The sequence below is a fragment of the Rhinoraja longicauda genome, chromosome 31 (genome assembly GCF_053455715.1).
Source record: "Rhinoraja longicauda isolate Sanriku21f chromosome 31, sRhiLon1.1, whole genome shotgun sequence".
Taxonomy (NCBI): domain Eukaryota; kingdom Metazoa; phylum Chordata; class Chondrichthyes; order Rajiformes; family Arhynchobatidae; genus Rhinoraja; species Rhinoraja longicauda.
The window spans coordinates 21211073-21238475 of record NC_135983.1 but is presented as its reverse complement, the minus strand read 5'-3'; the positions used below and the strand labels follow the sequence as shown (position 1 = coordinate 21238475).

The window sequence follows — 27403 nt, the reverse complement described above, 5'->3', positions numbered from 1 at the left end:
AATAATTTATTTAATAAATTATGGTTTCTGATGAATTGCATTGTTTGAAAATGGAAAGAAATCTCTTGCATCATAGAATGAGGTTTGTATGCCTTTCCTAACATGAAACACAGCACGGTCAAATGCAGAGGGTGGGTTGGGGTAAACGAGTGTTGGTTAGAGGGCAAAGGAGAGAGGAAGCAAGAGTGAGAGAGAAATAATTAAACTTTTGAGTTCAGCAACTGTTTTACAGGTAAATGCAGAAGCCTGATTACAGGCTCTAGTCCTGGAGTAGACTGTTTTACTCTCAAAAAAAGCAGTCAAGATTTCCCGTTCATTCTTGGTGCCAAACTGAATTCAGAAATGTAAAACATTTTATTCTTCCTCCTCTTCGCTGGAAACTTGAAGAAACATTGTGTGTTATTAGTTGCAGCTAACTAGATTCCAGCCATGGCCATTAATCCTCTGAAGCCATGACTCAGCATCCGGCAGGTAAGTGCTTGTTCTGAGTTTATTGATCATCAGATTTATTCTCTTGCTCAATGGTGGGAGCTGCCTTTCAGGAATAAAGTCAAATTCAGTTTGCCATCTCCTTGCTGTGTTTTATTTCAATTAAATGCAAAGTCTTAGAGCTGTGTGCCACTCTTGTTATTTTCCCCTCCCCTTAGACACTGTACCCATTCACCACCCATCCCCCTACCCATGGAAAAGGCTTGCTTCACCTCAGAGCCAGACTGTACACCTGGTAAATTTCATCTGGGAAGTCATCCTGCTTTTCCTCTGCCAACACATGGAGTCCTGCAAGCTGCACAATGGTGTGCAGGGTGCTCAACTCCCGGCAGACGCTACTGTCCACCTCGTCCTCAATCACCCCCTCCTGGCTCACGTTGTCCTTCACGCAGATTATTCCATTTGGCCGAAGACCTTTCTGACACCTCTTGAGGAACTGGGCGAGGTGATCGTCAGTCAGGTGTCCTGCAACAAGCCCAAAGAGACTAGAAGTTACAGAAAAGGTTGTCACAACTGCATTAAAATGGTTCACACTCTGGCCTATATTCACACAATCATAATGATAGCAGACACATTAGTCCCACTTCTTTCTGCTCTTTTCCACTGGCTTGCAATTTTTACATAGCAGCAAATATTTATTAAATTCTATTTTCAAAGTTATTACATTTGTTTCCTTCAGACAGTGTTCCAGAATCACAACAGCTTGCTATGTAAAATCAGAAGAGTACTTTTGACAATGAAAACAAATTTGTATCCTCTGATTGGACACTTCTGCGACTTGAATCCTCATTTTTTTCAAAAATCATTGTGATTTTAATTATTTCTTACATCTCCCCTTGTCCGTTCTACTCTAAGGAAAACCAGTTTCTCCATACAAATTAAAACGTTTCCTTCCTGGTACCATTCAAGTAAATCATTTCTACATTTTCACCAGGACACAGACATGCCTAAGGACAACATACACATATCATCGCAGCTCCACCCTGCAGAGCTATGACTTTTATTAGCACCCCGTTGTAGTTACAAAGATCATCCATGGATGCTGCTGTGCTAAGAGCCTGTTGTGAACTGCTACACTTCCCGATGCTGCACACTGCCATGCTGGGAATCTGGGCACCAGGAACAAACCTCAGTTGATATGCTTCAAGCAATAAAGTACCCACAGCCTGGCACCTTGAGGCTGCGAGGGATGGTGTTGAGGTTGCGTGAGTCAGTGTTGGGTGACCTAGGGTGACCAGTCAGATCACTCGTCACTGAAATGAGACTCGCAGAGTGTCACCTTGGCCAGCATCGATACAAAGATAAAGAACAATTCCGGCATTTTCTGCTTTTCAAATTGCATATTTTGAGCATCTGTAGTTATTTTGATTTTCAAGACATAAAGATGATTTTGTGTTGGCTGGAGTGTCCAGAATGAGCGGTTTTAACCTCAGGATAGGTGATGTGCTATTTATAACCTAGATTTTTTTCAGTCAGAGGACGGTGAACTTGTGGACTTCTCTACCAAAGGCATCAGTATAGGTCAAGACATTATTCAAGGAGGAAGGAGGTATTTTTCTTAAGGCTAAGGAGATCAACGGGTATGGACCAAAGATGGAAATAGGATGCTAAAGTGGATGATTACACTGAATGATGGAGAAGGTTCAGAAGACCCAACAGCTACATCTGCTTCTACCTTCAGTATTCTCAAAACCAATTCTCTGTTTAAAATAGAGGCTGCAGCCCTGGTTCAATTTCCATCTCTCCTCCAATCCCATCCCTATCAGTTTTGGACAATGACATACCGATCACCCATTGGATCCAGATGACATCGTAACGCTGGGGTTGGGGGATGAAGTCTTGCAAACCACGGCAGAAATAGTTGCCTACGCGCTTGCCCTCCTCCCCCAGGTGGGTCTTGGCCTTGGCCAGGAAATCTTCTGTCACATCCACCATGTCAACGACTTTAAACAAAGGCAGTAGCAATCGTTTGGTGATTCTGCCGATCCCAGCACCACAGTCCAGTGCACAGCTAGTCCCTGCTTTCCCAGATCCTTCCTGTTGAGAACAGAAAACAGCTTGAACCAGCAGCAGTGGCGTAGGATGCTATATATTCCTGTAGCCTGAAACGTATGGCTCTCTGCCTATACTGGAGTTGTAACAAGCTCTAACCACGGTAGAAAAACAGAAAATGCTGGTAGCATGCAGCAGATCAAACAGTATATCTCCAGAACCTCCTTCAATTATTTTGTTTCATAAAAATTAGTTACTGTCACAATTTAGGACAAAAAATGTATACATAGCAGTTTTACCAAATGAATAATCTTTCTTTAAAAAAAATTAAAGAATAAAAGTTACTTCAAACTTCACAACTTGGTCTCCTAGGGGTCTACATTGAAGAAGCATATTGGGTGATCATTTTGCAGATCCGATCCTGAGCCTACCATGGCGAGCCACTTTAATTTTCAATCCCACTCCAATTCCAACCTGTCTGCCTGCAGCCTTTCCCACTGATATGATGAGGACCAAAGTAAACTAATAGAACAATATCTTATCTTCAGTCTGGGCACTTTGCAATCATCTGGAAGGAACACCGAATGTTCCAACTTTAGGTGAATTGCTCTCTCATTGTTTCCCCATTATTGTGCTTATGTCCCCTTCTCTCCCTCTTTAAAATGCCTTGTGAACTGTCAGTTCTCATGCCCCAAACTACCTGACCTATCTTAACTTATCTCCATATAGGCTTTTTTCCTTAAATGTCACTCCCCCTAGCTGTGGTTCTGAACTGTAAACCCTCCAGTCTACTTGCCCTCGTTTTTGGGAAGTATCGCTGACCCCAAACTCTGAATGGTTTCTCTTTCCACAGAGGCTGCTTGACAGATTTCCTTTCAACATTTTTGTTTTTAATGAAGATTTTAGGGGAAAATATATTGATTCATGGAAGATATTACATTGTAATTGAGCACATGAATTATCAGGAACTGGAAAGTAACCTAACCAGCAGCATGATAAACGGTGTGGCCACAATTTTTTGTGGATGAACAAAATGAAAGCTCTGACTGAAGATAGACACAAAATGCTGGAGTAACTCAGCAGGACAGGCAGCATCTCTGGATAGAAGGAATGGGTGATGTTTCAGGTCGAGACCCTTCTTCAGACTGTCCCGCCGTTGCTCAAGCATTTCGTGTCAATCTTCGATGTAAACCAGAATCTGCAGTTCAAGTCAAAGTCAAGTCAAAGTCAATTTTATTGTCAATCCTCAGCCAGTTTACACACAGAAAATCGAAATACCGTTTCCCACAATCCCGAGGAACAAAGTGCATAAAACTAAGTTAAAATTAAAAAGGCACAGCAAACAACAATCAACATAAAATATAAAATATAGTCACTTCAAATGCGTTAAAAAAATTAAAAAAAAAAAAAAAGTGTCTGGTGCTGGATGTGCGTGTGTGTGGGGTGTTAAAGTCCAGGTCCAATAGGGGCAGGGGAGAGAGGAGGAAGGGAGGGGAGAGAGTTCAGCATCCTGACAGCCTGGTGGAAAAAACTGTTCTTTAGTCGGGTGGTGCTTGACCTCAGGCTGCGAAACCTTCTCCCTGAAGGCAGGAGGGTGAAGAGGCTGTTGGAGGGGTGGAAGGGGTCACCCACAATGCTCAATGCTTTGCGGGTGAGGCGGGTGGTGTAAAGTCAAGTCAAGTCAAGTCAATTTATTTGTATAGCACATTTAAAAACAACCCACGTTGACCAAAGTGCTGCACATCTGACTAGGAAAAAAAAGAAACATACAGTGGCAGGCAGCCAAACACAACGGCGCGGCCATCTTGAACAAAATGTTAATTCAATTCAAAGGACCAGGAGTGTTGGGAGTGAGGCGCCAGTGATCCTCTCAGCAGTTCCTTCCTACACATCCAGTTATGACCACCTGTTTTCCATTATTTGTCCTAACATTATTTCACCCCACATTTCCTCAGCCAAAAGATTTGCCAAAATGAGACCTAAAGCTGGTTTAGTCATAAAAGTCAAAAGTTCATGCAGCTTTTGTTTGTGTGTGGGGAGGGGTTTAGTGGACAAGGGGGACAATATGGTGCTTGGTAGGGACAAATGTTTAAGAACATACAAAAGCTATTCATGCACAGATGGTCATGGAGACTCACCCCAATAAACCGCTGCAGAAACCTCTTGGAAGAATTGATGTCAATGTTGGAGATATGCCCATATCCTCCCAACATGCCATCCACCGTTGGAGGGATATTCTTCCAGTATTTCTTAGCTCTGGAGTAGAATCCATCCTCATCACCAATCACCTCAGCAGTCATAATGCAGAGCTCCAACTCAAACAAGTGAAATTTGAAGTAAAACTAGAAGCCTGTTGATGGGAACGAGGGGAGGAGAAAGGGAAATGATAAATAATTCTTTTATATTTAAGCTGTAGCAACACAGATTTAAAGAGCGGGATCACTTTATGGAGAAACCTTAGATTTCCATATACTCATAAGCAACATAATCATCACAGTACTGCCAGTATAACAGTATAACATAATCACAGTACTGCCAGTATAACAATAAGCCACTTTGTGAATTAAATCAAGGGATATAGGAACAAAACTAGCAAAGTTAAATCTATATACTAAAACTCTTGTTTCTTTGTTCCTGAACTATAGCTAAAACGGTACACGATAGCACGACAATTTTAGGCCCACCTTACTCACCGTGCTGATGGAAGAAGTTTAATTGAAATCAGTGTTATATTTTTAAAGTTATTCACATTTTAAAGTTTAAATCTATCTCCTAGGGAGGGAGGATAAGGGGGCTGGAGTGGGGGGGGGGGGAGAAAGGGGAGAGGGGAGGGGAAGGGGGGGAGGGAGGGGGGGGGGGGAGGGAGGAGAGGGTGCTGCACCAATGCAGGAGAAGTTTGGGCACAACGGGTCCACTTGGTCTAATTGATACTAAAAATCCGCCATATAGTATAAGACAATAACTGCAGATGCTGGTACAAATCGAAGGTATTTATTCACAAAATGCTGGAGTCACTCAGCAGGTCAGGCAGCATCTCTGGAGAGAAGGAATGGGTGACGTTTCGGGTCGAGACCCTTCTTCAGACTGATGTCAGGGGGGTGGGACAAAGGAAGGATATAGGTGGAGACAGGAAGATAAAGGGAGATCTGGGAAGGGGAAGCGAGGAACTATCTAAAGTGGGAGAAGTCGATGTTCATACCACTGGGCTGCAATACGAGGTGCTGTTCCTCCAATTTCTGGTGGGCCTCACTATGGCACTGGAGGAGGCCCATGACAGAAAGGTCAGACTGGGAATGGGAGGGGGAGTTGAAGTGCTCGGCCACCGGGAGACCAGTTTGGCCAACGCGGACCGAGCGCAGGTGTTGAGCGAAGCGATCGCCGAGCCTGCGCTTGGTTTCGCCGATGTAAATAAGTTGACACCTGGAGCAGCGGATGCAATAGATGAGGTTGGAGGAGGTGCAGGTGAACCTCTGTCTCACCTGGATAGACTGTTTGGGTCCTTGGATGGAGTTGAGGGGGGAGGTAGAATCCATGATAACTTTGGCTCTGGGGGCCTTGGATGACTAATGAAATAAACTAAAATTAAAATAGATAACATTTCAAAAGATAGGACAGATTTTGACAAATGCGAGTCATGCAAAGAACAGCAAAACGGGCAGATTAAAAAAACTACAAAAAGAAACTGCACAATTCTCCAAAATCATATAATTTTAACATTAGTCTGAAGAAGGGTCACGACCCGAAACGTCACCCATTCCTTCGCTCCAGAGATGCTGCCTGACCCGCTGAGTTACTCCAGCATTTTGTGATACCTTATTTTAACATTAGATATAAAGAGTGTGGCCAGGAGTAATGTGCTTATTTTCAAAACTGATACCTTTAATGAAAATAAGGAGATGGTGGATATGATAAATTGTCAGTATTTGAAGCGGAAAATAGCACGCGTAACATCTTGTATTGGGAATTCAAATTGATCAAAATTATTTGGAACAATATAACAGATATGAAGAAATTCTGCACCTCATCTCCAGGACCCAATTGGTTGCTTCCCAGGATTTTAAAAGTAGATTAGAATACTGCGAGATTACAGCGAGGGAATCAGCAACATTCATAGAGTACTGGAGTCATACAGCCTGGAAACAGGCCCTTCAGCTCAACTTGCTCATGCTAACCTACATGCCCCATCTAGACCAGTCCTACCTGCCTGTGTTTAACCCATATCCATCTAAACATATCCTATCCATGCACCTGTCCAAATGTTTTATAAATGTGATAGTACCTGCCAACTGCCTCCTCCGGCAGCTCACTACATATACCTTACCACCCTTTGTGTAAAAAAGTGGCCCCTCAAGGTTCCTCACCTCAGGTTCCTATTAAATCTTCCCTCCCCCCACCTTAAACCTATGTCCTCTGGTTCGGATCTGTATCTCAGTTCCAACATATATATTTGTTTTCTATTACTGTCATTCATCTCCTACTAATGACGTTCCATGAGCAGAACAGCGATAATTAACAAGCATTCATTTCCCATTTTGAAACTCAATGAGAGCAATTATGTCACCTGGACAACCATAGTTTGGACCCAATCACAAATATTCCTTGGTTTGCTCCAACTCTCCCCCTCATCAACTTAAAACACACCCACTTTCTCATTTTTACACTTCCGATGGACTCAAAACATTATTTCTTTCTTCACTGATGCTGTCCAACATGCTGAGTATCCCCATTTTGTTTCCTATTTCTACCATGTTGGAATGCATAATGCAGTTACAGATTTAATGCACAAATGCAGTGTGGCAGCCCTACTGTGAAGGTGACTTTCAAACAGCTGACAAAGCTCAGCTCAGAAAGCTTGTTAATTGACAATTCACCCGACTCCCCACCCCCCTCCACCTCCCTTCTGGTGGTGTCAGGGGTTATGGGGAGAAGGGGGCTAAGAAGACATTCTGGCCTTCCATCACAGTGAGGAGGGGACTGGAGGAGACTCACTGTGATGGATGTTTCTTTCATTTCTTTTGTTTGGTGTTGGTTATGATTGTATGTGTTATTGCATTTTAATTGATTATTCTTATTGGTCTTATTGTTGAACTGCGGGTAATTTTTCATTTCACTACACATTTATGTATATGTGACAAATAAATGACTATTGACTATTGAGGAGGGAGATATAGATCAGCCATAATTGAATGGTGGAGTAGACTAGATGGGCCGAATGGCCCAATTCCACTCCTATTACTTATGAGCTTTCCCAAATAAGACAGATAAGGCAAGTGGTATGATCAGAAAAAGACCCTCGGAGCAGGGGGAGACACTGCAACCGGTGAATATTGGTAAAAGTAATGGAGTAGGGTTTAAATTTGAGGATTTTATGTTATTGGATTTATGACAATCTCAAGTCATAGGCCTTCCAATACTAGACGTTTAAAGTGAGATAGATAATCAGGATGTATGATTGGGTCATTGGTCATGTTCTAACAGATTATGAGATCATAAATAGTTTCTTAAAAATCACAAGAACAAAAAATGTCTGCAGAATTTTCAATTGTTGCAAAAGCAATTAAATATTTTAAAAAGAAACTGGGGATTTCTGGAGGTAGAGAACACATGCAAAATGAAAATATCCATTCAGATATTTGATGCCACTTCAGAGCACAAATCATGGAGGGAATTACAATAAAGCAAAATCCATGCATTGCCGGGTCACGGTGAATCCATCAAACAGACAGTAATGAAATTATTTCCTTGTGGAGCGTGAGAGGAAGGTTAGTCAGAGGTTGGAAAGTCTGAAGAAGGGTCTCGACCCGAAACGTCACCCATTCCTTCTCTCCCGAGATGCTGCCTGACCTGCTGAGTTACTCCAGCATTTTGTGAATAATTGGAAAGTTAAAAGTCGCAAGTGCAAGAGTGAAAACGATGCAGTTTTCTGGATCGCAGCAAGGGTTCAGTGGAGGATGGCACAGACAGGATCCGCAGTGAATGGGGGGGGGGACGGGACGGGGGGACGGACACGTCAACTCCCAGAATAATCTGAGTGTTTCAACAACTGTGGGTCGGGACAGATGGCGAGGAGCCTGCTTCCCAATGAATTCCAAGGCTATATCGGGAAAGCTCTCGCCTCGGCAGCTCGACATGAGGACAGCGTTAGAGAAGTAAAGACCCTCCATGGGAAGCGAAAGGGAAGCCCTGGCTGTAGGGGCACCAACATGGGCGGCGGCTGGTCACCGGCATTGGACAATCCGACCGGGACAAGGGAAGGAGGGGGAGCGGGGGGGAGGGAAGGAGGGGGAGCGGGGGGGAGGGGGAGCGGGGGGGAGGGAAGGAGGGGGAGCGGGGGGGAGGGAAGGAGGGGGAGCGGGGGGGAGGGAAGGAGGGGGAGCGGGGGGGAGGGAAGGAGGGGGAGCGGGGGGGAGGGAAGGAGGGGGAGCGGGGGGGAGGGAAGGAGGGGGAGCGGGGGGGAGGGAAGGAGGGGGAGCGGGGGGGAGGGAAGGAGGGGGAGCGGGGGGGAGGGAAGGAGGGGGAGCGGGGGGGAGGGAAGGAGGGGGAGCGGGGGGAGGGGGAACGGGGAGGGAAGGAGGGGGAGCGGGAACGGGGTGGAGGAGGGGGAGGGAAGGAGGGGGAGCGGGGGGAGGGAAGGAGGGGGAGCGGGGGGAGGGGGAACGGGGAGGGAAGGAGGGGGAGCGGGAACGGGGTGGAGGAGGGGGAGGGAAGGAGGGGGAGCGGGGGGAGGGAAGGAGGGGGAACGGGGAGGGAAGGAGGGGGAGGGAAGGAGGGGGTACAGGAACGGGGTGGAGGAGGAGGAGGGAAGGGAAGAGGGGGAGCGGAAAGGAGGGGGAGCGGGAGAGCCGCGGGACAGTGAGTGAGGCGAGGGCCGCTGCGGACGGAAAAGCCGAGCGACGGGGAGCAGGGGGCGACCCGTGTGGCGAGGCCAGGCCAGGGACTGGACGCGGATGAAGGGGGACAGGCTGCCTACCCGCCGTGGTTGTTTCCAGAAGCTTCCACGCGGGCGGGCGGGCGTGGTGCTGAGGCGCCGGCAGCTCCCGAAGGCCGCAGGCTGCCGACTAACGGCTGCACGAGGAGAGCTCTGCCCCGCCCACTGTGACGTCACCGCGTACTCACACGCCCCCGGTTGCTATGGCGACGCGTCCTTATGATATCACCTCAATAGAGCGGCCGGCTGCGGATCATGGAGTCACTCAGCACGCCCCTTCGGCCCAGCTCATCCAAGGTGCCCCTTCTAAGCTATTCCGCTTTGCCTGTAATGGACACAAATTGCTGGAGTAACTGCGGGCTCTTTTTATTGAAAAAAGGAATGGGTGTCGTTCCGTGTTGGAACCCTTCTTCAGATTCATAGGCGAGACCTGTTTGCCTGTGTTTGGCCCATATTCCTCGAAACCCTTCCTGTACTTGTACCTGTACAAATTAGTTTTAAATGCTGTACGAGTACCTGCCATGGCTCCCTCCTCTGCCAACTAGTTTTGTACATTCACCACTCTCTGTGTGAAGAATTTCCCCACAGATTCCTAGTAAATCTTTCCTCTCTCTAAAACCTGTACCCTCCAGATCTTGGAGACGCGAGGAAGCAAGGAACTGCAGATGCTGGAATCTTGAGTAAAATACAAAGTGCTGGAGTAACGTAATGGTCAGGAAGCATATCTGGATGACATGGATAACTGATTTTTGAAGCGTTGCCCATCCTTTTTCTCCAAAGATACTGCCTGATCAACCGAGTTACTCCAGCACTTTGTGTCTACCCTTCTTCGGACTGCTTCGCTCCAGTTCTTGATTCCCATCCGCAGCGAAAAAAAACGATATTCACTTTATCTATTCCCCTTATGATTTTATACACCTCTATAAATCATCCCTCAGCCTTCTGATTCGAAGGAATAAACCTTTGGCCTGCCCAACCTCTCTTCCTATAGCTCACCCCTTTGTGTTCTGGCAACATCCTCATAAATCTGCTCTGCACCCTTTCCAGCGAAATGGCATCTTTCCAGTACCAAGGCATCCTGTTTGAAGGTATCACAAAATGCTGGAGTAACTCAGCGGGTCAAGCAGCATCTCAGGAGCGAAGGAATGGGTGACGTTTCGGGTTGAGACCCTTCTTCAGACTGAAGGGTCTCAACCCGAAACGTCACCCATTCCTTCTCTCCTGAGATGCTGCCTGACCCGCTGAGTTACTCCAGCATTTTGTGATACCGTCGATTTGTACCAGCATCTGCAGTTATTTTCCTACAAGGCATCCTGTTTAGTTAAGTGGCTGTTCGTTAACAGTGAAATACAAACTCATATTTTTAATACACCCCAAAAGCTAAAACAGCCAATGTCTCTTCCATGTTCTATTGGCCAATTTACACCCAGCAAATTCCTACAAGCAGCCACCATTAATTGCATTATGTGACGTTTTAGGGTACGTTTCGGCCAAGTCACTGGGGAGAACTCCCCTTCATGACTTTGAAATAGCAACCGTGAGAACTTTTAGTTTAAAAAAAAATGTTTTAGTTTAAATCTCATCTTTGGCGTTAAAGCTCCCCATCCCACTTCCCTCATTGCTGCATTGGAATGTTGGCCTGGATTCTAAGATCATGTCCCTTGTGGATGGAAGCCTCTGATCTTCAGAGGTCTTGCAATAAGTTAGCACACCACCACCATTGTCTATATCCGGTGGAGTGGAAAATTACCTTGGAAGAGTCTCGTCACAATAGTATTTTTGTTTCCTTTTTCTTTCGAATCTATTACCCTTCTCTTCAAAGCCTTTACCCTGTCCTCCTTTTACATGACCCCACTTTCCTCCTCAGCCTCTCCTTTCCTGGGCCTAACTCTCCAAGTTGAATATCCATTGTCCCACTTTAGAGTGATTAGATAACTTAATATAAAACTATTCTGTAAAGGTTTAAAAAAAAAAACAGGCCCCTGAATCAGCTCTGAAAGGTGAAAATTCTATAGTCTGAACATCCCTCCCTCTGGGAAGTATGCCAAGCAAACAGGGTGGGAACTTTCCCAATATCACCTTGGAATTTCCAAAACTTCAACGTTGGAGAACAGCTGCAGGCTTTCTTGCTTATCTTAGGGTCGCAGCTGCTGAAACAGTCAAACTATTCCAGTTGACCGGACCCACTTCGTTGGTGGCTACATATTCCTTTTTTATTGACGATACGATGTGAAACTTAATTCACTTATTTTACTGTTTTTCCACCTGTTAGCTTTTCATCCTTTGACTGACCTTACCCACACTAGCTTCATTTACAGCGGCACAATGACACAGCTAGTAGAGCTGCTGGCTCACAGCGCCAGAGACCCATGCTCAATCTTCACCGTGGGTGCTGTCTGCATGGCGTTTGCCCGTGGGTGCTGTCTGCATGGCGTTTGTGGGTTAATTGGACTGTGTAAATTGCCCCTAATGTGTGGGGAGTGGATAAGGATGTGTGATAACGTGGAGCTGGTGTGAAGGGGTGGCCTCGGTAGGTTGAATGGTCTGTTTCCATGCTGTATCTTCAAAACTAAATTATCATGTGTTAATGGACATAATACAGACTCAAAATATAGAAATGTATTTAATTTTAAGAATTCCTTAATTCCAGGCAGCACAGTGGCACAGCTAAAACAGCTGAGACCTTATGGCTCCAGCCACCCAGGTTCAATCCTGGCCTCTGGAGTTGTGTGGAGTTTGCACGTTCTCCCAGTGATTGACTGCGTTTCCTCCCATATCCCAAAGATATGCAGATTGGCAGGTTATTTGGCCACTGTTGATTACATCTAGTATGAAGGTGAGTTGAGGAGATGAGAGGAGAATAAAATGAAATGAATCTAGGATTATTTTAAACAGGCACTTAATGGATAGCGAGGACTTTGAGGGCTCATTCATGCTGTACAACTCTGACTCCTCTCCGGGCAGATGCTAAAAATAGTCATGAATGTGCTTACTTAAAAAAAAGTGTTTCTATATTATCTTTCAGGACGTCTTTAAGTTTTATCACCATCACCAAAAGTACATTTGAAAGGCAAAACTTTATGGACCTCACAGTGCCACAAACAATAGAATAAGAAGACAGTCACAAAATGCTGGAGTAACTCAGCAGGTCAGACAGCAAACCTGTAATTATGTAGGAAAAAAACACAGGCATCATTTTGTGTAGAGCAAGATCTCGTTAACTCCAAAGACATTGACTGGTTGTGTAGTTGGCTGTAGGTTTGAGGACACACTCTGATATACATCATGCTCCTAATGGGTGAAGTCAAAATGAAAGGGCTGACCTGATCTCAGATTAATGTCCCAGCTAAAGGGCAGGACCTCTGGGAATTCTCATTGGCCCCACTTTCTTAGGCATTTGAGATGATTCAGCATGTTAACGAGGATTCTCTCGAAACCTCTACAGATAGCACATTTCATTGTTGTTTTTAATCAATACTGTATATATACTGTTTACTCTATCAGCTACATGTGAACAAGGAATATTGTTCACGGTACTGTTCATAGTTTATTGTTATATACCGGTGTAAATGCCAATAAGCTAATTTGAATCTTGGTCCTTACACTGAGCACCAGCTTGGTCCAACTGTGCAGGTGTAAGCTCAATCTTCTCAATAGACGCAGGAGTAGGCCATTCGGCCCTTTGAGCCAGCACCACCATTCAATGTGATCATGGCTGATCATTCTCAATCAGTACCCCGTTCCTGCCTTCTCCCCATACCCCCTGACTCCGCTATCCTTAAGAGCTCTATCTAGCTCTCTCTTGAATGCATTCAGAGAATTGGCCTCCACTGCCTTCTGAGGCAGAGAATTCCACAGATTTACAACTCTCTGACTGAAAAGGTTTTTCCTCATCTCTATTCTAAATGGCCTACCCCTTATTCTTAAACTGTGGCCCCTGGTTCTGGACTCCCCCAACATTGGGAACACGTTTCCTGCCTCTAACGTGTCCAACCCCTTAATAATCTTATATGTTTCGATAAGATCCCCTCTCATCCCTCTAAATTCCAGTGTATACAAGCCTAGTCGCTCCAGTCTTTCAACATATGACAGTTCCGCCATTCCGGGAATTAACCTAGTAAACCTACGCTGTACGACCTCAATAGCAAGAATATCCTTCCTCAAATGTGGAGACCAAAACTGCACACAGTACTCCAGGTACGGTCTCACTAGGGCCCTGTACAACTGCAGAAGGACCTCTTTGCTCCATACTCAACTCCTCTTGTTATGAAGGCCAACATTCCATTGGCTTTTTTCACTGCCTGCTGTACCTGCATGCTTCCTTTCAGTGACTGATGCACTAGGGCACCCAGATCTCGTTGTACGTCCCCTTTTCCTAACTTGACATCATTCAGATAATAATCTGCCTTCCTATTCTTCCCTCACACTTATCCACATTAAACTGCATCTGCCATGCATCCGCCCACTCACCCAACCTGTCCAAGTAACCCTGCAACCTCATAGCATCTTCCTCACAGTTCACAATACCACCCAGCTTTGTATCATTTACAAATTTGCTAATGGTACTTTTAATCCCTTCATCCAAGTCATTAATGCATATTGTAAATAGCTGCGGTCCCAGCACCGAGCCTTGCGGTACCCCACTAGTCACTGCCTCCCATTCTGAAAGGGACCCATTTATCCCCACTCTTTGCTTTCTGTCTGCCAACCAATTTTCTATCCATGTCAGTACCCTACCCCCAATACCATGTGCTCTAATTTTGCCCACTAATCTCCTATGTGGGACCTTGTCGAAGGCTTTCTGAAAGTCGAGGTACACCACATCCACCCCTTGTAAATTTTCCTAGTTACATCCTCAAAAAAATCCAGATTAGTCAAGCATGATTTCCCCTTCGTAAATCTATGCTGACTCGGAACGATCCTGTTACTGCTATCCAAATGCTCTGCAATTTCGTCTTTTATAATTGACTCCAGCATCTTCCCCACCACTGATGTCAGACTAACTGGTCTATAATTTCCCGTTTTCTCTCTCCCTCCTTTCTTAAAAAGTGGGATAACATTAGCTACCCTCCAATCCACAGGAACGGATTCTGAAACTATAGAATGTTGGAAAATGATCACCAATGTGTCCACAATTTCTAGAGCCACCTCCTTAAGTACCCTGGGATGTAGACCATCAGGCCCTGGGGATTTATCAGCCTTCAGTCCCATCAGTCTACCCAACACCATTTCCTGCCTAATGTGAATTTCCTTCAGTTCCTCCGTCACCCTAGGATCTCTGGCCACTAGAGCATCTGGGAGATTGTTTGTATCTTCCTTAGTGAAGACAGATCCAAAGTACCGGTTCAACTCGTCTGCTATTTCCTTGTTCCCCATAATAAATTCCACTGCTTCTGTCGTCAAGGGACCCACATTTGCCTTGACTATTTTTTTCCTCTTCACATACCTAAAAAAGCTTTTACTAGCCTCCTTTATATTATTGGCTAGCTTACCCTCGTACCTCATCTTTTCTCCCCGTATTGCCTTTTTAGTTATCTTCTGTTGCGCTTTAAAAAAGTCCCAATCCTCTGGCTTCCCACTCTTCTTTGCTATGTTATACTTTTATTTTATTTTTATGCTGTTCCGATTTTCCCTTCTCCCTCTCAATTTGTAGAGTAAAACGTATCATATTATGATCACTGCCTCCTAATGGCTCTTTTACCATGAGTTCCCTTATCAGATCAGGTTCCTAACACAATGCTAAATCCAGAATTGCCTTCTCCCTGGTAGGCTCCAGTACAAGCTGTTAGAAAAATTCATCTCAGAGGCACTCCACAAACTCTTTCCTGGGGTTCATTACCAACCTGATTTTCCCAGTCTACATGCATGTTGAAATCTCCCATAACCACCGTAGCGTTACATTTGCGACATGCCAATTTTAGCTCTTGATTCAACTTGCATCCTATGTCGAGGCTACTGTTTGGGGGCCTGTAGATAACTCCCAGTAGGGTCCTTTTACCCGTACAATTCCTCATTTCTATCCATACTGATTCTACATCTCCTGATTCTATGTCACCCCTTGCAAAGGAGTGAATATCATTCCTTACCAACAGAGTGACCCCACCCCCTCTGCCCACCTGTCTGTCTTTTCTATACGTTGTGTACCCCTGAATATTCATTTCCCAGCCTTGGTCCTCTTGTAGCCATGTCTCTGTAATTCCCACATCATCATACTTGCCAATGTCTAACTGAGCCTCAAGCTCATCCACTTTATTTTTTATACTTCGCGCATTTAAATACAACACTTTAACTTCGGTATTCACCTCCCCTCTCACACCGGTCACAATTGGCCTTGACCTTACTCTCTTATCCCATCTAGAACTTCCCTTCCCATTTATTCAAGAGTCCTTTGCAATTTCTCCTGTATTCACTTCCCCTTTAACTCCATCTTCATATTCCCAATTTGTCAACCCCTCCCCCCCACTACTTAGTTTAAACCCACACGTGTAGCAGTAGCAAAACTGCCTGCCAGAATGTTGGTCCCCCTGCTGTTAAGGTGGGTCCCATTTGTACAGGTCACCCCTACCCCAGAAGAGATCCCAGTGGTCTAGAAATCTAAATCTCTGCTCCCTGCACCAGCCCCTCAGCCATATATTCATATCCCTGATCTCTGTTCCTGCCCTCACCAGCATGAGGCACAGGTAGCAGTCCAGAGATAACCACCCTCGACGTCATACTTCTCAGTCTTCTTCCTAACTCTCTAAACTCACGTTGCAGTACCTCCTTCCTCTTCCTCTTGACGTCGTTCGTGCCCACGTTCACAACTACTTCCGGTTGATCGCCTTCCCTCGCTGGGATGTTCTGAAGCCGGTCCGTGATGTCTTGAACCCTGGCACCAGGAAGGCAACAGACCATCCTCAAGTTCCGCCTGCCGCCACAGAATCTACTGTCCGTACCTCGGACAATGGAGTCACCCACTACTATGGCTCTTCCTGACTTCGGTCTCCCCGGTCAACCCCTCCCCGAATCTCCTTGCCTGGATTAGAGCCACCAACCTGTCCGCTGCTCGGACTGGAAGCGTCTTCTGCCCCGACAGCTCCCAAGAGGGTGTACCTGTTTGCAATAGGCACAGCCACCGGGGTCTCCTGTAGTCCACGTTCACTCCCCTTTGAAACGGTCTCCCACCTTCGCTCGACCTGGACCCTTGGCGTGACAGCCTCACAGTGGGTCCTGTCCAGGAAACTCTCGCATTCCCGGATGGCCCTGAGGTCATCCAGCTGCCTTTCCAACTCTGCCACACGTCCATTCAGGAGCTGCACCTGGACACAGTTCTTGCAGGTGTAGCCCCCAGAAGCTCCAGCGGTGTCCCTACCTTCCCACATCCTGCAGGAAACACACTGCATCAACTTATCTGCCATTACTTTAGTGTCTAAAAACAAATCAGGCTCAAAAACAAGTGCAACCTCCTCACCTCAGCCTCCTCGCCGAAGACTCGCAGCCAAAGACTCGCACTTTTCTCACAGGGAACTTCCCTCGACAGGGCCGCACCCAGACAGGGCCACACCCCTTGTGCAAGCCTTGTTTATATCCTCAGGACTGGATACTTCACCTGCCCACACATTCCCCACTCATAAACATGTGAACTGGTAGACTATGGAATGGCACACTCTGGGAATTTATTCTACATAGAATCTTTTGGTTAAGTATAGCATTTCAATTGTAACGTACAATTTCTCATATACAGAACGGAACCTTAGATGAAGCACTGAAATATTTACATTACTAGTTAAGATTTCAGTTGGTTGCTACAGAAAAATTAAAGTGTCCAAACTGAGCACATTGACCAGCACAAGCTATGGTTTTGTGCTGGTCGTCTGTGCCTGGATGTCAATAGTCCGTCAGTAGATACAATGTGTACCAATGTTAACAGTGAGACCTTTCTTTCTCCATAAATCCACTTGTGGTCCCGTATCTCCATACTGTTCAAGTAGTAAAACATATTTAAGTTCCAAAAATTACCCATTTTTAGACCCAAAGCAGAAATCCAAAACCCTCCCCCAGACATGAACCATTCTTCAGTCGCCACCATGTTGCCCTGTCAGTCACCACCATGTTGCCCTCTTACTCTACTGTTGCATGCCTTCTTCCTCACTCTTACCATTTTGCATCAACAAAAACCACTTCAACTGGTCTGGCAGAGGCAAGGCTTTCACCTTCGGATCCAAAGGGACAGGTCTCAGAAGTCGACGGATGTCCACCCTGCACAGATGCTTCAGCGAGGCTGGAGAAAGCTCCAGTAGTTTCAGGGGCCTGGACAATGCCAGCACTTGGTCCGTGTAGATGGAGTAGGCTGTAGGTTTGATTTCCCAACCGAGAGGCAGCCAGGGACGCGAGGCGTTGCCCAACATGAGCTCCAAGGTCACTCCTGCTCGCCGCAAGGCTTCACTGTGCATAAGTCCAGACTCTGGTCCATTCAGCAGCGTGCGCAGTCTCTCAAAGAGAAGTGTGAACCCGGACCAGCAGGAAGGGCCGTGCTCAGGGCAATGGTTGGAAGCCCCAGAGTCCAGGAGAACCTGTATGATAGGGAGATGGACTTCAAACTGATTGACGCAGGTGTAGATGAGGGAATCCTCGGGTTGACAAGCGTCAGGTTTAGCGGCGTGGGCGAGCAGCAGCTGGGTAGTACGCAAGCAGAAATCCCGCAGCGTTTCAGCCTCTTGCTGATCTCTGCCTTCTGTCTCACCCAGAAGAAAGACAATGAATGTGAAGACATTGTCACCTTCCATCATGACGGCTTTCACATCAGCACCTGAGAGGCAAATATGGGATCTTAATGTTTGGTGCAAAACAAAACTATTTTAACCTTCAGTAGCTCAGAACATCCTAAACCATTTTAAAGCCAATAAAATAATAATAAGAAAATAGAAGTGCAGTGGCAGTTTAATTAAGTAATGCTACATTTACTCCAATTTATGCAGTTAATTCCCACAAACATTAACGTGATATCAGGAGCTGCAGATACTGGGTTTGTAGGTTAATTGGCCTCTATAAATTGTCCCCAGTGTGTAGGGAGTGGATGCGAAAGTGGGATAACATAGAACTAGTGCAAAGGGGGTGATTGGTGGGCCTGTTTCCATGCTGTATTTTTCAATCAATTAATTTAAACAATTTCAGCCAAATGGATTCACATCACATGCAACTGAGAAAAGGCTAATTTGACTGAGGCCATGCTCCAAAACCAGCAGCAATAGAGTGGAACTCCAGGATCAAACTTGTATTCTTGAGGCCCAACTGCAGCATTCCTCAAGTTCATTGTCTGACATGTCCAAGCAGAAAATACATCTCAGAAACATTGCTCCGAGTGGTTTTAAGCAACTCTTTCCCCGATTCCAATGCCAGAGAATAAGGAATTCAGTGAGTGTCTTATATAACCTGGATGATCCCAAATGAGCGGAAGCAGGGCAACATACTTTTATTGACATCAGTGCCCTGAACTTAACTGTTGGTCAAAGGGAAAGGTAAGAGAAATTATCTCAAGACTCCTCACTTGTGACCCCTGGAAGCTGCCTATCTGTGGAGATCAGGGTTGCGTTGTCATGTAACCATGGACAGAACTAACAGCGTATTTTCAAAGTCTAACTTCTTTTTTTTTGTCCTTTAACATGCAAGCTCTTAGTGGCATTTACAAGGCTTTGAGATAGGCACATGGATATGCAGCAAATGGAAGGATATGGATCACATGCAGGTGGATGAGATTAGTTTATCCTGGCATTATGTTTGGCATAGACATTGTGGGCTCAAGGGCCTGATCCGATGCTGTATGTTCTATACATTCTAAACATTGCAAATGATATCTTGTATTGCGGACACCAGGAAGTAGAGGGGGAGAGTCTCCTCAACACTATCTCACTAGTAAGTTTGCATCTCAGAAATGAGAAGAAATAAAAGTTAAGAATAAAAGTTTGTTGTTTTATTGTTTTATATGTGTATGTATGTGAGTATATATATTATATATATATATATACACACACACAAATATACACACACATATGTGTATTTGTGTATGAATATGTGTATATATACCCACACTGAACTTTTTTTCTCCTTTACTATATTGTTTACAGTGTACTATGTTTACATATACTGTTGTGCTGCTGCAAGTAAGAATTTTATTGTTCTATCTGGGGCATATGACAATAAAACACTCTTGACTCAAAAAAGCTTGCTATCATACCTCTCTCAAGGAGTAGTTTGATGTTGGCAATGTTATGCACTTGCACTCCATCACTGCTGGCCAGAGCGTGCAACAAGGCTGATTTTCCTGGCAGAGAGAAGACAGGCACATTACGCATAACTTTTGGGCGTTGGTGCAATTAAAATCCCTAAGAAAATAAACAAATGGAGGAAAGACGACCAACCGATCCTGTCAACTCCATTTACATCAGCGCCGAGGTCAAGTAGTCGCTGCAGGCACGGCAAACGTTCCACCTCCTCACTTGCCAGGTCTAGTGGGCTGCTGCAGTGAACCTGCACTGGCCAAAGGACATTATTAGAATCCAGAGCAGCAGGACGTACAGCAATGAGGGTGTAGGGGTTCAATGGTAAGGCCTTGGCTGAGGATTGAATTTTCTGCATTGGAGAGGGGGAGCTCGGAAGGGAGAAAGGTGAAAACCCAACAGGGGTTGGGGCTTAAAGAGGGGAAAGGGGTACAAATGTAGGCTTCTGCTGAGGACTGAACATTCTCCAGTGGATAGGTTGGGAGTAAAGAAGATCTGAAGAAGCATCCCAACCCAAAACGTCACCCATCCACGTCTTCTGCTTGTCCCCCTGAGTTAGAAACATAGGAAATAGCCACCACCTACAGGTTCTTATCTACATAGAACCATAGAAATTAGGTGCAGGAGTAGGCCATTTGGCCCTTTGAGCCAGCACTGCCATTCAAAATGATCATGGCTGATCATCCAGAATCAGTACCCCGTTCCTGTTTTTACCCCATATCCCTTGATTCCGTTAGCCCCAAAAGCTACATCTAGCCGTTAGCCCCAAAAGCTACATCTAGCTCTCTCTTGAAAACATCCAGTGAATTGGCCTCCACTGCCTTCCGTGGCAGAGAATTCCACTGATTCATAATTCTCTGGCTGAAAAGGTTTTTCCTCATCTCAGTCCTAAATGGCCTACCCCTTATTCTTAAACTGTGTCCCCAGGTGCTGGACTCCCCCCCCCCCCCCCCCCATGGGAACCTGCATCTAGCCTGTCCTGCATCTAGCCTGTCCAATCCCTTAAGAATTTTATATGTTTCCATTCGATCCCCTCTCATCCTTCTAAATTCCAGTGAATATAAGCCCAGTACTTGTATTACTCCAGCACTCTGGGTTTTTTTTTCAATGTTAGAATTCACATTTATATGGTGGCTTGCAACCAATACGCTTTGCAGTCAATGAGGTTTAAAGCATAAACATGGTTATAACATTGGAAAAATTTGTCACCATTTTGTGAAAGATCAGCTCCGAAACTGGGAACTCTTGATAATGGGTGATAATCGAGGTTTAAACACCTTTGCTCAAATAGCAGCATGGCATTGACTTAATAGGATATTAATGGACAGTTTACCCTCTCATCCAAAAGGCAGCAACTCCAAAAGCTGAGCAAGCCCTCATTACTGCTCCCCTAGTTATGGACTGAAGTCTACATGAACTCTCTGACTCATGTCAAAGAGGCAACATCACTATGTACCGAGCAAGGTCATTATCATCATGGAACAAGTATTCGTTAACCTCCTCCATCCCACAAACTTTAGTTCATGATCTTGGGGAATAGAGCACTGACAATGATCATATTAAGCAGTTCCCAGTAAGATTAACACCAATGAAAAAGATTATGTGATTACAAAATGAGCGGAAGAGAAATCTTGCAAAGAACATAAATATAGATTCTAACACTATCTACAGGTACAATCAGCAGTCAGGCATTTCAAACCTTTATCCATGGCTGTTCCTGCTCACTCCCTTACCCGGTCCCTTTTGTTGATGTCTGCTCCATGTCGGACGAGCTGTTCTATCAGGTCAGGTTGGTTGTGTAGGACAGCTACGTGCAAGGCCGTGTAGTACGTAACTGGGTCTATTGAAAATAATGCAGACTGTTCCGTCATTAAAGAAAGATCTACCAGGCAGAATCAATCATCAACATACCTGTCAACCAGAGTGGACACCAGGCTTAAAGTCTTAAAGAGGTACAGGCTTAAAGAGGTTAACAAAGTCCTGGAAAAGTTGGTTCAAGGAAGGAAAAAGGATATAAAGAAACGTCAGAATCCAGGGGAGTCTGAGATACAATAACTTACTGTTTGCTTGTGATTACACTTTAAGCTGACTTCGCAAAATGTCTCCCGAACAGGCTGGATCAAATTAAGCAGGGCAATGGCCATAGGACATGCCTGAACGTTATGACAAATGTCCAAAGATAACTATCCACTGATTAAACTGTGAGAAAATGCTCAACAGCCTTGTTCTCTTGCACTAGAAAAGCAGATGCTGAGAAATAACCAGACTCAGGAACAGCTTCTTCCCCTCTTAGGCTTCTGAACATCCTGCTCATGAGATTCACCCCTATCCCATTGCATTGTCTATGGAACTGTATTCCTCACTCTGGATCTTCATTATTGTACTTGAGTTTGACGTGATTGTATCTATCTGTGGTATTATCTGATCTGATAGCAGGCAACACAAAGCTTCTCGTTGTATCTTGATACACGTGACAAAAATAAACATAAATCTAGATGTTTTAAAATGATTAAGTTACCATTTCTGTGATTAGCATGGAGTGTGATCAGCAGTAAACAGTATTTTAGCTGGGTGGACACAAAATGAGTTGTTTCCACATGGGGAGATCAGAACCAGAGGCCATACATGCAAAATTATCACTAATAAATTCAATGCTAATTCATGAAAAATGTTACCTGACAAGTGGTTAGAAATGGAAACTCTCTGCTACACGGGGTGAGACGAACAGCATAAATATATTTGATCCTGTTCTCAGGATCTGGTCTAACCTTCAAAGTTGAGATCAGCTCCATGCATCAACAGTTCCTGGGCTGCAATGACGAGACCAGCTTTAACCACTTTGAGCAGTGCATAGCTGATAGCTTCTCCGTAGAATGATGATTGTGCCTCTCTCTCCAGCAGGTCTTGCAGTGCTGCCACGTCAGTCCCAGTCACAGGAACCTCGCTGTAACCCAACCACAGAGATATCAACCAAAGAGAACGGCAGGGTAAGTCACATGCCACCATAAAAAGTATTTTGGACCTGAGACCTAGAACATCGTATAACACTGGACCAGGCCCAGCAGCCCACTATATCCATGCCGAATGTGACGTCAAGTTCAAATAGTCCTCTCTGATTGCATTTGATACATATCCCTCCACTTCCATGTGCCCATATAAAAGCCTCTTCAACGTCACTGTCGTATCTGCCTCCACCACCACCAGGCGGCATGTTCCAGCCACCCACCACTCTGTGTAACAAATCTTGCCCTGCACATTCTGCAGGGAATGAGGTATATGGATTATGTGCAGACTGATAAGAACTGGTCTTGGCATCATGTTCAGCAGACATTGTGACCTGAAGGGCCTGTTCCTGTGCCATACTGTTCTATGTTCTCTCCTCTTTAAACCTTGACCCTCTCACATTAAAGTTATGGCCAAAGTTATACTCTTTGACATTGCCACACCAGGTAAACGGTTCTGACTCTCTACCCTAACTATGCTTAACATTGCCTTATAACCTGTCAGTTCTTCCTGAACAGTTATCTCTCCTGTGAAATGTTGACACACAGTTTTACATATTTGTCTTAAATATTATTCCATAAGAAATCTGAGCTGTTGGTAAATCCTCTTAGTTTAGTATTCCTTTATGCATTTATTAAACAAAAGATATCAGCAATTGCAGTTGTAATATTTTTAATTACAGTCAGGACCTGGACAGTGGCACAGTGGTAGAGTTGCTGCCTTATAGCGCCAAAGGCCGGGCTCGATCCTGACTACGGGTGCTGTCTGTACAGAGTCTGTACGTTCTCCCCATGACCACATGGGTTTTCTCCGGTTTCCTCCCACACTCCAAAGACGTACAAGTTTGTATGTTAATTGGCTTTGGTAATAATTGTAAATTGTTCCTTGTGTGTAGGATAGTGTTAGTGTGCGGGGATCGCTGGTCAGTGTGGACTAGGTGGGCCTGTGTCCACATTGCATCTTTAAACTCCTAGCACAGAAATGTCAGACTAGAGGGCATAGCTTTGAGTTGACGGGACAAAGTTTAAAGGAGAAGTGTGGAGCAAGTTTTTTCTTTACAGAGACGGCGGTGGGTGCCAGGAGCACGCTGCCAGGGCTGATAGTGGCGTTTAAGCTTTTATATAGGCGCATGGATATGCAGAGACATGGATCACATGCAGGCAAGTGAGATTTGTTTATCTTGGCATCATGTTCGGCGCAGACATTGTGGGCAAGAAGACCTGTTCCAACGCTGTACTGTTCTATGTTCTAATTACCTTGCCAGAGCAATTAGAGCATTCCTAGTCATTTTACAGCTTTTGAATGGACCCTGCTGTTACTGCCACTTTACCTCTGCCAGGTCTTACAAGCAGTAATGATAACATAGGTAAACATTCCAGTGATGTTGACTGCTGGTAAGTGTTTGCTCCTGGACTAAGCATTGAAAATGCAGGCAACCGTGACAGGACTCTGTAGCTATTGAATCTGTACAGGAAGCCTCTCTGCACTTCGCAGCACAAACTGCACAAAGTGACAGTGTGGGTCTATCAACTCACCTGGGAGGCGTTTCCTCACTCGTCTCCCCATTGGGTTCCTGTAGCCCTACAATCCTTAGAATCTCATCGACCAATGGCTGATACTCAAAGATAATTCGTCGAAATCCATGCAAATAAGGCATGGTTTCCAAATCTATCCATCAACAGCGCCCTATGTACAGGTCATCCAGTGTTGCAGCAGCAATAGAGAAAGTTCAGACCTAAGAGAAAAAGGAAACATTAAAGGAGCAGTATTCAAATGCACATTCAGTGCAGTCCCCATTGATCCATCCAGTGTGTTCCAACTTCAGACACAATGCTTGGGAGGTGGTGTGTGTTCCATCTTCCAATATCATCCCAAATGCTCCTTCACTATTCTGAGTGACCATGGGCCTTAAATCAGTGGAGCATTACACTTTTTAAGGAGGTTTCAAAAATGTCTTTGAATGTTTTCTTTGCTTTCTGCTAATGCTTGCCATGACAGAGCTTTCAATAGACTGTCTGTTTTGCGAATCTGGGGGCGTGTAAGCAACACAGCCTGGGCCTCTGAGCAAGCTAAATATAATTGGGTCTCAATATTGGGATGTTGACTTCGAAGAGGATGCCATTGTCGATTTGGTTATCCTGCCAGTGAATTGAGAGGATTATTGGTGATTATTACCAGAAAATATTGGTGTTACCCACTGTTGGTAACCAATGCTTCAGAAGCACACAGGAGGGACGAGGTCTCCCTTTAAGGAGGACTGACACTGCTCACAATTTCATACAACTATAGGACAGGGAGATTTCAGCATTAGACAGAACCTCCACTGGAAATACCATGCCAGAAATAACTTGCAAAACAGTGATAAACATTATTCATGTTGCAGATTTGCATTTACTAGTTAGCAGTAGCTCCCAGACATTTTTTCCTATTGACCTACAGACTGGGGGAGCTTGATGTGTGTACATTCACAGCTGTTCTTCCTGGATTACAACATTTATTATATTTCAAAAGTACTTAATTTGGCTGTAAAATACTCTGGCACATCCCACAGTCGAGAAAATAGTTATTAAATATAAACATTTCTGCTTTTTTTTAAACTTCAAGTTGATCCTGCACAGGCAGGAGTTTTAACCAACTTAAATATCGGGAGATATGGGAATGTTTTCAACTAGACACATCCAGGGGGATTTGGCACTGTGGGGAATTGTAGCTCAGACTGGGAGGGTTTAGCCAACGATATCTGCAAAAGCCAACTCAATTTTGGAAGCTATTTATCCCAGCCGCCGCCCGGGACAGCAGGATGAAACTGATTTAGATTCGGTTTCTAACCTCTGTTTAAAATGTTCAGCTTAATTGGCGATTTTCTTCCTCTTGTGTTCGTCTCCAGAGATTCGTCTGGATTTGTATGGTAGATGCGGAGAATCCAGCCCGACAGGGCATTTCTACCCACCCAGTCAGTGGGCACTGATACCCACCCAGTCAGTGGGCACTGATACCCACCCAGTCAGTGGGCACTGATACCCACCCAGTCAGTGGGCACTGATACCCACCCTCCCTCTCTCCCTCCTTCCTTCTCTCCTCCCCTCCCTTTCTCCCCCCCTCTCTCACTTTCTCTCCCCCTCCCTCCCATCCTTTCTTTCCTCCCATCCATATAACCATATAACAACTACAGCACGGAAACAGGCCCGTTCGGCCCTACCAGTCCACGCCGACCACTCTCTCTGACCTAGTCTCATCTACCTGCTCTCAGACCATAACCCTCCAATCCCCTCTCATCCATATACCTATCCAATTTACTCTTAAATAATAAAATCGAGCCTGCCTCCACCACTTCCACCGGAAGCCCATTCCATACAGCCACCACCCTCTGAGTAAAGAAATTACCCCTCATGTTACCCCTAAACTTTTGTCCCTCAATTCTAAAGTTATGTCCCCTTGTTGGAATCTTCCCCACTCTCAAGGGGAAAAGCCTACCCACGTCAACTCTGTCCGTCCCTCTTAAAATTTAAAAAAACCTCTATCAAGTCCCCCCTCAACCTTCTACACTCCAAAGAATAAAGACCCAACCTGTTCAACCTCTCTCTGTAGCTTAAGTGCTGAAACCCAGGCAACATTCTAGTAAATCTCCTCTGTACCCTCACCATTTTGTCGACATCCTTCCTATAATTTGGCGACCAGAACTGCACACCATATTCCAGATTCGGCCTCACCAATGCCCTGTACAATTTTAACATTACATCCCAACTTCTATATTCGATGCTCTGATTTATAAAGGCAAGCATACCAAACGCCGTCTTCACCACCCTATCCACATGAGATTCCATCTTCAGGGAACAATGCACAGTTATTCCCAGATCCCTCTGTTCCACTACATTCCTCAATTCCCTACCATTTACCCTGTACGTCCTATTTTGATTTGTCCTACCAAAATGCAGCACCTCACACTTATCAGCTCAAACTTATCCTTTCCCCCCCTCCCTTTCTCTCCCCTCCTCTTTTCACTTTCCCCCTGTCCCTCCCATCCTTTCTTCCACCTTCCCTTTCTTCCCCCCCTCCCTTTCTTCCCCCCCTCCCTTTCTTCCCCCCCTCCCTTTCTTCCCCCTCCCTTTCTCTCCCCTCCTCTCCCTTTCTCTCCCCCTCTCCATCCCTCCCTTTCTTCCCCCCCTCCCTTTCTTCCCCCCTCCCTTTCTTCCCCCCCCTCCCTTTCCTCCATCCCTCCCTTTCTTCCCCCCTCCCTTTCCTCCATCCCTCCCTTTCTTCCCCCCCTCCCTTTCTTCCCCCCCTCCCTTTCTTCCCCCCCTCCCTTTCTTCCCCCTCCCTTTCTCTCCCCTCCTCTCCCTTTCTCTCCCCCTCTCCATCCCTCCCTTTCTTCCCCCCCTCCCTTTCTTCCCCCCCTCCCTTTCTTCCCCCTCCCTTTCTCTCCCCTCCTCTCCCTTTCTCTCCCCCTCTCCATCCCTCCCTTTCTTCCCCCCCTCCCTTTCTTCCCCCCTCCCTTTCTTCCCCCCCCTCCCTTTCCTCCATCCCTCCCTTTCTTCCCCCCCTCCCTTTCTTCCCCCCCTCCCTTTCTTCCCCCCCTCCCTTTCTTCCCCCCCTCCCTTTCTTCCCCCCCTCCCTTTCCTCCATCCCTCCCTTTCCTCCATCCCTCCCTGTCTCCCTCCCGTCCCGACCCATCTCATACCATCCGTGACCCGCCGCCATCGCTGCTCCCGCTCAGGTCCTGACTCACTCACCTTCG

General features: G+C 45.6%; 2 protein-coding genes across 7 annotated transcripts; both read right to left on the bottom strand.

Annotated features, from left to right (window-relative positions):
• ntmt1 (N-terminal Xaa-Pro-Lys N-methyltransferase 1) lies at positions 1-4781 on the bottom strand. Its single transcript, XM_078425857.1, has 3 exons — positions 4620-4781; positions 2274-2526; positions 1-954 (listed from the first exon to the last, which is right to left on the bottom strand). Exons 1-3 carry the CDS (start codon positions 4779-4781, stop codon positions 698-700), a joined length of 672 nt encoding a protein of 223 aa, XP_078281983.1. The 3' UTR covers positions 1-697.
• Positions 4707-27403, bottom strand: asb6 (ankyrin repeat and SOCS box containing 6). Of its 6 annotated transcripts, none has more exons than XM_078425856.1 (8): positions 27347-27403; positions 24204-24403; positions 22434-22609; positions 21399-21505; positions 19807-19915; positions 19623-19709; positions 17547-18197; positions 4707-4831 (listed from the first exon to the last, which is right to left on the bottom strand). In XM_078425856.1, the coding sequence occupies exons 2-8, from the start codon at positions 24323-24325 to the stop codon at positions 4824-4826; spliced, it is 1260 nt and encodes a 419-aa protein (XP_078281982.1). In that variant the 5' UTR covers positions 24326-24403; positions 27347-27403; the 3' UTR covers positions 4707-4823. The 6 variants fall into 6 exon arrangements, 5 of the variants coding, with proteins under 5 accessions (XP_078281982.1, XP_078281981.1, XP_078281978.1 ...); XM_078425855.1 differs by lacking the exon at positions 4707-4831 and adding an exon at positions 9681-9734; XM_078425852.1 differs by lacking the exon at positions 4707-4831 and adding an exon at positions 12506-16771.